This window comes from Hoplias malabaricus, chromosome 7 (assembly GCF_029633855.1).
Source record: "Hoplias malabaricus isolate fHopMal1 chromosome 7, fHopMal1.hap1, whole genome shotgun sequence".
In the NCBI taxonomy this organism is placed as follows: Eukaryota; Metazoa; Chordata; class Actinopteri; order Characiformes; family Erythrinidae; genus Hoplias; species Hoplias malabaricus.
Genome location: NC_089806.1, coordinates 21797831 through 21811915, shown reverse-complemented (window position 1 = coordinate 21811915; position 14085 = coordinate 21797831). Strand labels below are relative to the sequence as shown.

Here is a 14085-nt window from a genome sequence, read left to right as displayed (position 1 = left end):
AGATGTGATCTCTTTTAGGTGACAAAGTTGATAGAGGAGAGCACAGTTTCCAAGACAGTGAAGAATGCAATAGATACTGACCGGCTCCTGGACTGGCTGGTGGAAAACTCAGTCCTCTCGATAGCACTGGAAGGTAGGCTAATCAGTTCTGTCTTCATCAACCAGTTTTCTGGATAACCAAAATTACAAGCAGAGGAATCTTGAAGTGCATAAAATTTTTTGACAGTCGAGATCATTCAAAGACACTTGTACCATATTTTGAAGAAATCTCTTCAAAATCCCCTATGGGATTTTGTGTTTTTTGTTAGTGTTAAGCTAAAATTGTTTATCAACAATATTTGGTCAGTCCAGATTAGTGGAGATTAGGATATATTTTATATATGTGTGTGGCAAAATATAAACTTATCAAACAGCAGACTGAAAACAATCCGTGGAGTTTCAGTCTCTTCTACAGTGGTATTCTGTAGTATGTTTCTGCTATCCAGTTAACAACAATGGTTGATTCCTCTGTCCCAGTTATTATGGTAGGTTGTTTATTCTAACCCTTTATTTTCAATCAGAGATTAATCAGGTTAAAATATTGAAATTCTACTAAATAAAAATAAACAAAATCTGATACAGATGCATTTTCTATAAAAAAATAAATAAATGTGTAGTATTAAAGCAGGGCTAACAAACCAATTATTGATGAATCTTAACATTTATTTGTACATAGACTTAGGGAGGGGGGTGGGACTAGTGTGATCACACACTGCTCTCACATGCTGAGAGATGCATCTGTGTTGTCCTATTTAGTACCCAGATGGACACCCCAGTATGGGTTCATTGTCTTTTTTTTTTTTTTTTTTTTTTTTTGCCTGTGATTACCTGCCTTTTAACTTGTCATTTGCTTGTTACATCTTTATTTTTAATCTCATTTTAATTTTGCTATGTCTCTTTTTTGAGTCCCATTCTTCACTTTCACATTCAAGCCATTTTTCAATTTTTCTTTCTGTTTTAGATGTGCATCATCACTTTTTTTATTTATTTTTTCCCCTCCATTTTATATATATATATATATATATATATATATATATATGACTTATAAATTTTGTGGAATTTGTTTAGGTGCAGTTGTTTGGTATCTTTCATCTGAGTTTGAATAAAGCTACAATAAATAATATGCCATTTGCCTGGTGCATCTCTTTTTCTCTTTCTCTTTCTCTCGCTCATTTGTTCTTTTTTCACTCCCTCTATTACTCTGTTTCTCTCTATATTTCTCGCTATCTTGGTCTCTCTTTTCTCTTTATCTATCTCTCTCTTCCTTTCTCTTTCTATTAAAGGGAATATTGACCAGGCGCAGTATTGTGATAGGATAAAGGGAATTATTGAGCTTTTGGGCAGTAAACTCTCACTGGATGAGCTCTCCAAAATTTGGAAAATACAGGTGAGATACTTGTGGTGTTTTCCTGTATTCGTAACTTCTGTGTTATATGTAAAATGATTCATAATTTGCTTAGAAAATACACGTACTATAGATTTTCTTCAAGAAGCTGGCTGTAGTGTGTATAGTCTTACACTCTGACTCTTATCTACTCTCTCCAGTCTGGCCAGTCCTCCACGGTCATAGAGAATATCCACACCATAATCGCAGCCGCAGCTGTCAAGTTCAACTTCGAGCAGCTTAGCCACCTCTTCCTCCTCATACAGAAAGTAAGACTTGACTTGCTGCTGTGGCATTTCTTTACCATTATACTTTTTCTTTGTATTTTTTTTTCCTCTCTCTCCTGTATAATTTAACATGTGAATGTGGCTGCAACATTTAGTTGAGAGAGTTAACAATAAAGTATCAGTATGGATTTATTTGGGGAAAAAAGTCATTTGAAAAATCATTAGAAACTTTTTAATTAATTTTCAAATTTGTTAGGTTTTGGTTAACGGTGATAGAAATGAACAAACAAATTATTATAATTGTGTCTAGAGCTGGGAGGTGGAAAGTGATCGAGTCAGACAAAAGCTGTTGAGTCTGATTGGGAGGATTGGCAGAGAGGCTCGCTCAGAGGCAACAACAGGAAAGGTATGCATGCCGGTTTGTGCTGTAGAATTCAGTGTAAAGCCACTCTATTAAACTCTATGATATAAAAACAGGAGACATGAACTAAAGTTTTACAGCAGAAAAATGTCAGATATTTTAGCATGTTTTTTCTTAGAAAATTAACAATATTTCTGACCTGCAGATCTCCAAATCTTTGCATCCAACTGTATGTTTATGTTATGGCAAATTTCCATGTATGTGATATTATGCTGTGTCTCAGGTGTTGGAGGTCCTGTGGGACTTGGCCCATCTCCCCACTCTGCCCACCACTCTGGTTCAGCAGGCTCTGGAAGAGCACCTGACCATCCTGAGTGATGCATATGCAGTCAAAGAAATGGTTAAGAGGAACTACATCATCAAGTGCATTGAGGACATCAAGAAGGTGAGATATAGCCAGCAAACCTGCCCTTCCTAGTTTTTCAGTAACCATGTTTCAGAAGTGCTAGATTTGTTTAGTAGAGCATTTAGATTGCTATTGACTAATATGACAGTTAAAGGTGCACTAGGAAATTGTATATTGCTTTCTATCTGTGAAGTATGAGGAAAATCGTTCATTTTACTGAGAAAACCTGGTTGAAAAACTGTGCTCTGGGACAAGGTGGCTTTTTTGTTGTTGTGTCCTGCTTAGTTGCTGGATGTTGCCTTGATTTAATGTTCTAGTGCATTGGTCACGATTTAGGATGCGACATCTGGCAGCTATGTAGGTGTACTACAATAACACAGCCATCTTAGTTAAATTGACTAGTGTACCTTTCTCTCATGTTCCTGTTAGATTGTTGAAATGTTTATCTAATAATTTTTACTGTTCTCACCCTGAAAGTGCTCTGTTGTAAGTGTAAACTTTGGTTTACTTTTTGAGCTGCTTGGTTTTTTTGCTGCTGCTGGCTTGTTGCTGGTGAACATGACTGATAAAGTGAAAATTATTTCACTCTTTCAGACATTTCCTCCATCTTCCTTCTGCCCTTTCCCTCTTTTCTTGCTGAATGCTGTAAAATAACTTGCAACAGCAAACAGAACACAGGCACACACAGTGTTCCCCATGCAGCGACTTGTATTCTGCAATTGAACTAAGAGGCTATATTAAGAGCTGAGCTGGGTGTTCAGAGGTGTCATTCTATCTCTGATGCCAGACAGATATTTGGCCAGTCGCTTGCCCTCCCACATACACACTCTCACACTCTCGCATTTGCACACTCCTTCCAGCTCCCATTCTGTGCTTCAGGCTCCATTCCAAGGTGATTTGGTTGCAGCTAACTCATGGATACTAAAGATTCATCCACCAACACTGGAGCTCACTAAATGCAACTGCAGTTTATGTCTTTAGATACAAATACAGGAGGAATCAAAGTCTACCAGCGAGACACAGGTCTCTTTTTTTACTGGCTCCTGGGGAAGGAAGAAACCAAGCTCATGGGCTAAAGTAAGAGAAGCACTCGGGCCTACAAAGACCCTCCCCTTATGTTTAACACTGACCAATCACAACTCACCTTCAATCTCATGGCAGCGTATCACAGCCCAAGCAGTTATGGGTTTGGTTACATTGAGGGGAATAAAATTTGTGAGAAGCTGATTCTGAGTTGATTCTTGGGGAAGCTGTGCATTTTGTTGTATGCAGTATTTTTGATTTAAAAGTGCACATTCAGAGCCTGCTGAATGTCAGATGTACAGTATTTGCTAGGTTTCAACAAGCCATTTTTTCAGCACTAGGCTGTGAGTGTGATCACTTCAAATCAAAATCTTATTGTGTCATGGGGACTTGGTAGGGGTGGGCGATTTAACATTCCAATATTGTTATTTTTAGGAGTTTGAAATAGTTCCATATTGCTTGTACACTCCATAGCCATTAACACTGCACTCCATGTACTTACCCCATTTAATAGCTGTACAAACATTGAAGCTTTAGTGTTTTTTTGCAAACATTTGTTTCATTGTATTATGACGGTCATAATACATGAATTTAGATTAGTTAAATATACTGAGATTTGATGTGTTTGCTGCATCGCCCACCCCTAACACTGGTACTGTTGGAAAAACACACAGACATTCAAAAACAATAGTTCAATTCCTTTTTTTTCCAGCTGGAAATAAATGTTTGAAATTTTCTTTTATTCCACTTTTCTCCATAATACTTGGCGATGCATTGATCCGGTATACTGGATCAAGATTAGTCCTGATACAGAACTTATATTAGGGGTCAGGTAGACCAATCCTCTGTTGATACACAAACTAAAATAGAAGAGTTTTATTCCAAAACATGCTTATTTTTTCTTTTATTATTTAATGTTAATTTTACATTATATTATAATTGAATTTGAATGATCACATTACAGACAAACTTGATTTTTCACACATGTAATGCGATGTGGAGTGCACCCAGTGTTTGTGTGCCTTGTGTGAAATTGGAAGACCCTCTTAACTGAACATAATTTTCAGATTGAGCCTTGTTTAGAAGGGCCTTTGTATTTCTGTTGTACGTCTTTGCTCGGTTTTGCATTTGTGTGGTTTTGCATTTTGCATGGTAAAAAAAAAAAATTAACAGATTTTTAGCTGATTTTGAGAAAAGCGATAGTTAAGACAGAGATCAGGTAGATTTTGTACACATAAAGATGATAAAATACTCTGCCCTATGCCTCATTTTAAAAATCATTATTTCTTAAAAAGTCATTCATGTTTTTGGAAAAAACTCTTCATTTATGAGCTGACAAAATATAAGGTATAAGGTAAGATTATATGCATATTAACAACAACAAAAAAGATATTTGAATGTCATTATCCTTCATTCGAGTATCTGAATGAATTTGTAGAGAAAAGTTGTCGGATCAGTGCATCCCTAATAATTCTGTTTTTTGTCTCTGTATCCTAAACTTCACGTGTACATTTTTATGAACCTGACTGTTTGATGTGTGTATGTTTTTTGTAGTCATCACAGCTGAGTAACCCCCAGGCAGTATGGGTTGTTCCAGCGCTACGGCAGCTTCATGAGATCACTCGTTCTTTCATCAAACAGACTTACCAGAAACAGGATAAGGTAATAAACATACACAGAGTCTTTTTGGAATTAAATGCAGTGGTTTAGGTCCCAAACTTGCACACAGATAGAACTCTGAGTTACATATGTTTTTCTCAGAGTATAATCCAGGACCTGAAGAAAAACTTTGAGATTGTGAAGCTGATCACTGGTTCTCTAGTGTCATGTCATCGTCTGGCTGTGTCAGTCGCTGGTTCCAGTGGTCTTTCAGGGTCCACTCTGGTAGACGGCCGCTACACTTATCAAGAGGTACAGAAATAAACAAACCTTTTTTTTTCCTTTCACTGTTCTATTGCAGATAATTGTGAAATAAGATAATTACAAAAAAAAATTGTATTAAGAGCCAAATGATTTGGAGGAATATTTTGTTCCAATATTGCTAGTGTGATTTAAAATGGGATTGATTTTCTTTTCAATTTATAAAGCTATAGACTGTGTGTTTTTGTAATATAGTAAAATAGTTAAAATTTCAGCTGTACTTTGGTCAGTAGATAAATAAATAAAACAGTCAGATGTAGTTCAGTGAGATATGCCCCATTGATAATGCTTGAGGATCTTCTCTCTCTCTACAGTATTTGGAAGGGCATCTCAAATTTTTGGCATTCTTCCTACAAGAGGCCAGTCTGTACTTGGTGTGGAACAGGGCTAAAGAGATCTGGGAGTGTTTGGTGACTGGCATGGATGTCTGTGAGCTGGACAGAGAGGTATGGCACCAGTCTTAGCCTTAAATAGCCGTTGCTTTGTAACCTTTTTATTCTTTGTGGGTTTTTTCTTTCTGTGTTCATGGAATAATGCAATGTCCTGACTTTGAATGATATTGCATATCTCAGTTAGTCTACTTTCATTTTATTTCCATGATAGTTTGTAATAATCTTTTTTTTCCTCTGCAGATGTGTTTTGAATGGTTCACTAAAGGGCAGCATGATTTAGAGAGTGATGTTCAGCAGCAGCTCTTCAAAGAGAAGATCCTCAAACTTGAGCCTTATGAGATTACAATGAACGGTAGGATCATAATTCTAGTATTTACACAAACCTACATTGACCAGTCACATATACTGTCAATATTACTTACAGAGCCTGAGCTGAGCTTTACTATGTTTACTAGCAGTCTATTTGAAATTTGATAACTGCACATTTGATATGTGTGCTGTCACCTTAGGGTTTAGATGCTCTTCTTACATTAAATGTTTTTTTTATTATTATTTTATTTTTATTTTTTTTCTCTCCCTGCTAGGGTTTAATCTTTTTAAGACCTTCTTTGAGAATGTGAATCTCTGTGATCATCGTCTGAAACGGCAGGGAACTCAACTGGTAAGTCTGGAATTTTACACTTTTTATATAATTGTATGTTTAACTTAAAGCAGGTAAAGCCAGAACATTTCTTTCAAGTGAGAATGACATTTCAAATTTTGAAAATAGAAGTTCGCTTCCTATAAGTCCAGTTCTTCTCAGGTCTTTAGCATAGCCTTTGTCTCTGAGACCTGCTATTAGGGGTTACAATAAAAGAAAAACTTGCAATGCTAAATTCTTTTCTGTTTAATGGGAAGTGCGTGGAGCGCTTGGACCTAATAGGAATGGACTTTATCTGGAGGATCGCAATGGAGTCTCCTGATGAGGACATTGCCAACGAGGCCATTCAGCTCATCATCATTTACAGTTACATAAACCTCAATCCTAAAATGAAGAAGGTTTGTATACGGAAACATTCACACATGCGAGCATTTATTTTTCTGTGTAAAATCTAAATATGTAAGAATATATATAGTTACAGGCTTTATTAATAATTCAGTGATTTTGTTTTATTTTTTCTCAGGACTCGGTATCCTTGCATAAGAAGTTCATAGCAGATTGTTATAAGAGGTTGGAGGTAGGTATGAGAATCTGAGGCTTTGGATTTGCCTGTGGAGTTAATTGTAGTTTTACCATGAATTCCTTTCTGTCATTCATCTTTGCTTGTATATTACATAAAATCACATTTCCTCATTTTCCATAAAGGCTGCCAGCTCTGCCTTGGGTGGCCCAACCTTGACACATGCTGTTACCCGAGCAACCAAGATGCTGACAGCCACTGCCATGCCTACAGTTGCCACATCAGTACAATCACCTTCCAGGTAAAACACTATTGGGATTTGATTACCTGTTGCAATAATTGACTTGTACATGTATTGGTTATTGTTTTTATGTATGAAATGTCTCCCACAGGTCTACTAAGCTGGTGATCATTGAAAGGCTTCTGTTATTAGCAGAGCGATACGTCATTACAATTGAGGTGGGTTGTAAAATGTTTCCTGGCTTGCATGTTTTTACAGATGTTGTATTGGCAAGGTACTTCTATGAGTTATATTTGTTGGCACACATACCTAGAATACTGCTAAGTTTAATAAAATGTGCTGTTACTACAATGCTGTTTAGTGCTGTTAATGCAGAGGTCATTTAAACAGTGGCTGAGGCCATGGTCAGAGGCAACCACAATGAGCTCCTCCCTAGCATGTGGCTTGGCAGTAGTAGCAGAGTTCTGTTAATGATAGCTTGCCTTGTTTATTGTTTTTTTTGGTGTTAGAATAGTTGCCAAGGAGTAAATTTACTAATGGGAATTAGATGACTCATGACCCATTGTCCCTATGGATTTCATTTAGGTTCTTAACACAGTCATAAAATCTGCCTGGAAATTAAGAAAAAAAATATTGTCCTAGGTTGCAGTGAAATCTAATCTTGTGTGTGTGTGTGTCTGCATGAGTTTGGGTTTAGGGGCTGGTCTTAAAAGTGTGATGGCAAGAATTGTTTATATATCTCTCATTACTAATCCAAATTAGATAAATATTTATTATCTAACCGTACCTGGCAGATACATTGAAGTATGTGCATACATGGTGTTTTTATGCATTTATTTTTAAAGGATCTATATTCTGTTCCTCGGACTATTCTACCTCATGGAGCTTCTTTCAATGGCCACCCTGTGACTCTCCACATAACCTATGAATCTACCAAAGACACTTTTACCCTGGAGGTAAACCTCACACTGAGCGTCTTAAAGGAAGACGCAACCACAGTCTCTCTCTCTCTCTCTCTCTCTCTCTCTCTCTCTCTCTTTTTTTCTCTCTCTCTCTCTCTCTCTCTCTCTCTCACACACACACATACAGCAGAATCTATCCAGTACCTTACATGGGAAGCCCCGGAGCCCAGTACACATATCTCTGTGTCCATAAATGGAAAGACGAAGGGCGCTGACAGTTTGTTATTGATTTACTCTGCAACTCTGCACAGCTGGATTGACATTGACTTATACAAAGGAATACTAGAAACAGAAGCAAAGATTGTATTTGTGTGTGTGTGCGTGTATGTGTTTAGGCTCACAGCAACGAGACGATTGGAAGCATCAGATGGAAGATTGCAGAACAGCTCAGTTGTCCAGTGGACAATGTGCAGATATTTGCTAATGACAGCATGGTGAGACAGCCATACACTGTAATCCAGACCAATCATGTCCTTAGTTAAAACTGAGGGCGACGATATTGCCCACAAAAAGTAGTCTAAAAAACATGGTTATTTTTCACTACTGATCAATTAGAGTAATCAGAATTTGAGCAGATAGGAATGGAAGATGGACAGATACTGCTGTTGTGTTCATCATGTGGTGATAAGGATATAAATAAATTTAGTAATATCAGTAAAGAAAATTACTGAACACAAGGTAAATACATTTTTATTCAAAGACTACTTTCGTAAACACTTATTACTTTTTCTGTCTGCAGTCACAAACGGAAAATATTGATATGGCCTTGAACCAGTAAAATAAATATACTAATCAGGAAGACTTGGCATAATACTGAAGAAGGAACCTTTCAGATCTAGGACAGTTATAGTATATCCTAGTCTGCATCGATTATTTTTCTGGGTAATATTTTAACCAAGTAAATGTTGTTCTTGAGCTGAAGTGGGTCCTTAAAGTTCAATGAGACAAATGTGACTAAAATGGGCACAAATGGTCTTTACTTGAATGTGAAATAATGGATGAAAGGAGATTTTAAAAAATAAAATTCAGGTTCAGTTTATTTAGATAAACTTTAGAAGTGTGATTTACAAACCTTGGGATCATATCAGGACTACCCATATGCAAAGAAATTCACTATGACCACAGGTTGTAATAATTTCATAGTAAATAATTTCACTGTTTGTTAATATTTGTTAGTAGGCCTGATGTGTTTTATTGTGTGTGTGTGTGTGTGTGTGTGTGTGTCCAGCTGACAATGAACCGGGATCAGAAGCTGTTGAACCAGCTGGGTTTCTCTGATGAGCAGAGCCTAACAGTAAAGAGTTCAGGGACAGGCACACCTTCTGGCAGCTCTGCAGACAGCTCCGCCTCCGCTAGCTCCAGCAGCAGTGGAGTCTTTAACTCTGCATATGCATTGGAGCAGGTACAGATGACACACATACAGCAGTACCCAGATAAAAATAATAGGTGTGAAATCACATAATGATTTATTTAAACCAATATTTGTGGTGGCAGCCATGTACATTGCTTATATTTATTAAGTATGTATATAATAAGTTTACACCTAACCCTTTGGAACTGAGCTACAAGGTCTAGTGGTTAAAATCTTCCCCTACGAAACAGGACGGCCCCTTAAGAGCCTGATATGTCACCAGATCTGATGCAATATCAGAGCCTCTGGACTTTAACATAGTTAAATTTTGGGCATCATGCCTTCAAAAAGCATACAACAGTCTTACATATGAATTCAGTGGCTTACCCGATGAGCTTTGTTTGAAACTTTAAATTCCACCTTAACGGGGGCTAGAATGCAATTTCTTCAGCATTTAATGTGGAACTGGAAATTCCAAGACATTTGCAAACTGCTAGCAATATTTTATGCTTGTTATGGAGTAAAGTGACATGATACACTGAATCTACATTAAACAAAGTTCATACACTTATCATAGTTTTAAAAGGGAAAATACTGACATTTGTGGCTTTCACTGGTCACTTGTGTCATCATCTTGCCAGTAATTCACAATGCATTCTAGCCATTCGTTTGAAGTCTGGCCCTTAAAAATCACTTTCAAGGAGTATATAGCCCTGCTCCTCTTTCCCAACAATAACTGAGACCACACTATCCCTAGGCAAAACAGAGGGGGTGAAATGTTTTTCCCCCTTTTGTGTCTTGTTCACAAAATTGTGCCATTTAAATAATAATAAAAAACTTTCCAAAATGTTTCTTTATTTAAAAATTTTTCTAAATTCATAATGCTTCCTTTCCTAATATGAACACACACACATGCCCTTTTGTGCTTTCTTTCTCTGTATCTTTCTCTCACCCCTTTGCACAGTCATAGGTACACCCAATACTCTCTCTCTTTCAATCTCAAATGCAGTGTTAGCCTATGTTAACTTGTGTGTGTGTGTTGTAGGAGAAGTCTCTGCCCGGTGTGGTGATGGCACTAGTCTGTAACGTGTTTGAGATGCTGTATCAACTAGCCAACCTGGAGGAGCCCAGGTAAGACTTGAATTAATTTATTACCTGTAAATACCAGTATAACCAATGTGCCAACATCCATTGGTCATATTATCTCCTCGAATCAGCAAACAATAATAAAGAATGTGCTTATTTATTATTTTTACATTTTTATTTAAACTGTGTCTGACGAGATGAAAAATAATATTGCATTTTAGACCTTGAATGAATCATTTTATTATGCACAGAATGAGGGCTCCCAAATGGGGGGTAGCCAAGTTTAAAATTTAGCTTAGTACAGGAACTCTGAAATATCCAAGCCTCTAGGTGTCATTTTATATTTTCTTAACGTAAGGATAAATCATAGCAGAGAATGGATATGTGTGTGTTTCAGGATAACTCTGCGTGTTAGAAAGTTATTGCTGCTCATCCCGACTGATCCAGAGGTGCAGGACGCCCTGGATAACTTTGTGCCAAAAGAGTCCAGTGTGTGGAGCCACCAGGTACTGAAAAAGGAGAAGCTCACAGTTTAATTTAAACTTTGCACACATAACTAGTGCTTTTCAGAAGCCCAAACTCTCAGTAAAGTCACAAATACTGGAGATGTACGGCATGACTCATTGTAGAGAAAACCCACGTGACTCACATCATGTTCAAAAAACTCAGTTTGTTTATAACTTTGGTAAATACAATTCTGAGAACAATATGTGCCTTACAGCCTCCATTTGTCTTGTTCTCTGATGCTGTCCCTCTCTTGGTTTATGTGTAGAAAACTCTGTTCACATTGGGTTCTGGCTCTCAGGCCTCCAAGTCCCCATCTCTGTCTAGCAAACAGCAGCATCAGCAGAGTGCAGCATCCATCCTGGAGTCCCTATTTCGTTCCTCTGCTCCTGGCATGTCCACCTTCAGGGTGCTCTACAATCTAGAGGTACACACACACATACAGACTGGTGGTGGTTTCTGGTGAAGTACACTCCTCCAAAAAGTCTGATCTTTATCTGTTTGGGGGGATTGTTACATAAACACATACTTTTTGTCTATTCTTCTGTCACAGGTTTTGAGTTCAAAATTGATGCCTACATCTGATGATGAGATGGCAAAGACTAGTGTGAAGTCTTTCTGTGAAAACTTCCTGAAAGCTGGAGGTCTCAGGTAACAGTCTGCTCTGTGGGGATATATAGTAGATGGGTAGTTAATTCTGGTTAGTATACAAAAAAATAAAAACAAAAAATGCTGAAAAGATGTTATTATGCATTGAAAATTTTCAGCTGTGAGCTGCATCTGTAAGTGTGTGTGTGTTTGCGTGTTGTTTCCTCAGTTTGGTAGTTAATGTCATGCAGAGAGACTCTATTCCCTCTGAGGTGGACTATGAGACCAGACAGGGAGTCTACTCCATTTGTCTGCAGCTAGCCAGGTATATACTGATCTCTCCTTCTGTCTCCATGTCTCTCTCGGCAACTGTATTTGTCTTTTTCTCTCTGTCTCTCTCTCTCTGTTCCTGTTCTATTTCTTTTTTCTTTGACTGTTTGACTTTTTTTTGTCAGGGTCTCATTCTCTTTCACTAAATTTAAATAAATATTTACTTTTACACACATCTTTACATTAAATGGTTTTAAATGCCCTCCAATGATCTCAATATCTTACTCTCTGTCACCCTCTATAGGTTCTTGTTGGTAGGGCAGACTATGCCGAGCATTCTGGATGAGGAGCTGAGCAAGGATGGTCTAGACACATTGTCATCACGACCTTTCCGTAATGCAGGCAGACAGAGTGGTCGACAGCTTTCCCTCTGTGGAACCCCAGAGAAATCCTCCTACAGACAGATGTCCATGTCTGACCGGTCCTCCATCAGAGTAGAGGAGATCATACCAGCAGCACGGGTTGCCATTCAGGTGTGTGTGTGATCAACTGCCCAATGCCATGTACAGACTACATGACATTTAAAGTCGCTTTACCTTACTAAATACACAACTTGTTTTCTTGCAGTCAAATGTAGTGTTTTTGGATCACACACACTACACTATTGATTTGGGTATATGGGGTTATAAATTACAAGGTTTTTCATACCGAATCAGCCTGTCTGGTGTTCAAAATATGTTTTGAAACTATTATTTTCAAGAGGCTGTATGGTTATTTCAGCTGCATGCAGTGAAACAAAACCACATTTTTCCAGGGCCATGTTGCAACACAAAACAACACAAAACAAGAGTGCAGACAATGCAGTGCTGTAAATTTGAAGGATTAACAATAAATATAGAACAGGACAAAAAGACATGGCACAGAGAGTGTAGTTCTTTCCCCTCACTCTGTGTCTTGTGTTCTCAGTGGCTGTAGCTCATCACACTTCTCACTTCTAATCACAGCACTTTTCACAGTTCCCGGATCTAGAGTGGCCAACAGGTTCAGATATTAAAACCTGCTAGATATTTGTTCGATGTTAGGGAGGCATAGGTGATTGCGAGTTTTTGGATTATGTATTTCAGTGGTATTCACTCAGTGCTTGAACCTGTACTAAGCACACAGATTTTATCTGCCATCTCCAAAAACATTTGCCTAATGGTAAATCGGAGCTAAAATCATGTGGGGTGAACCTAGCATATATAAGCATGTTATAAGCATGCCGTTTACGTAAATTGCGTACATTAGGTACGTTTACTGATTACAAGTTTACGTTTGCCCATTTCTGTTGGTGAACAGTAAGGCATATAATCCTGAGATATAGTCTTTATAAAATAACTTATTAATAAAATATCTCATATCTTAACTGTGTAATGATTATGAAGTTTGCACAGTGCTTATCTACATTGCATGTGCTTTTTTTATTGGCTGTATGAGTCTTATAGTTTTAATGCAAGACTAAAAAGCAAGCTTCAAACATGTCTTAGCATTTTGAGATTTTGAAATAAGGGTAAATTTGTGTGGAGATATAATTCAAAAAAGAAGAAATCAAGGTCATTTTATTGTGTATTTTCTTTCCTTCTTTGTTTTGCCTGTAGACAATGGAGGTTGGGGATTTCACTTCCACAGTGGCTTGCTTCATGCGCCTCACATGGGCTGCTGCCGCCGGCCGATTGGACCTTGTGGGAAGCAGTCAGCCAATCAGAGAGAGCACTAACTCATTACTGCCTCTGGGGGTCCGCAGCAGGGTCAGCAGCACAGGTGAAACATACAAATATACACACGTGCCCATTTAAAGTGATGATAGTGTTTGTTAATGATTATACTTTGAACAACTATAGGGGAAAAGAATCATCTCCATTTCCCTCATGGAGTTCTATGTCACCCTCTATGTATTACAGGCAGTAACTGCAGCTCCAGCAGTGAGGGAGAGGCTACCACTCTGCAGGCTGGCATTTGTGTCAAACAGCAGTGTGTGTCAATTAAAGATACCATCATTGCCCGAGAAGCGCTCTCTCTGCTGGTCACCTGCCTGCAGCTCCGCTGCCAACAGCTCTGTAAGAATTTACATGATTAATTACGATTAACCAAATAATTGTTGTGCAACCTATATGACAATAATACATATTATA

General features: G+C 37.9%; 1 protein-coding gene across 1 annotated transcript in view; it reads left to right on the top strand.

Moving 5' to 3' along the window:
* Positions 1-14085, top strand: part of usp24 (ubiquitin specific peptidase 24) — a 57679-nt gene that overhangs the window by 24619 nt on the left and 18975 nt on the right. The window contains exons 11-35 of the mRNA XM_066676056.1: positions 19-133; positions 1323-1426; positions 1585-1692; positions 1961-2056; positions 2295-2456; positions 4995-5102; positions 5202-5351; positions 5675-5806; positions 5993-6104; positions 6337-6413; positions 6650-6790; positions 6916-6969; positions 7098-7213; positions 7305-7371; positions 7999-8109; positions 8451-8549; positions 9344-9517; positions 10512-10597; positions 10950-11058; positions 11325-11483; positions 11610-11707; positions 11874-11969; positions 12219-12447; positions 13552-13714; positions 13855-14010. Of these exons, the coding sequence (XP_066532153.1) occupies positions 19-133; positions 1323-1426; positions 1585-1692; positions 1961-2056; positions 2295-2456; positions 4995-5102; positions 5202-5351; positions 5675-5806; positions 5993-6104; positions 6337-6413; positions 6650-6790; positions 6916-6969; positions 7098-7213; positions 7305-7371; positions 7999-8109; positions 8451-8549; positions 9344-9517; positions 10512-10597; positions 10950-11058; positions 11325-11483; positions 11610-11707; positions 11874-11969; positions 12219-12447; positions 13552-13714; positions 13855-14010 (3022 nt within the window). The remainder of the gene's footprint in view (positions 1-18; positions 134-1322; positions 1427-1584; positions 1693-1960; positions 2057-2294; positions 2457-4994; positions 5103-5201; positions 5352-5674; positions 5807-5992; positions 6105-6336; positions 6414-6649; positions 6791-6915; positions 6970-7097; positions 7214-7304; positions 7372-7998; positions 8110-8450; positions 8550-9343; positions 9518-10511; positions 10598-10949; positions 11059-11324; positions 11484-11609; positions 11708-11873; positions 11970-12218; positions 12448-13551; positions 13715-13854; positions 14011-14085) is intronic.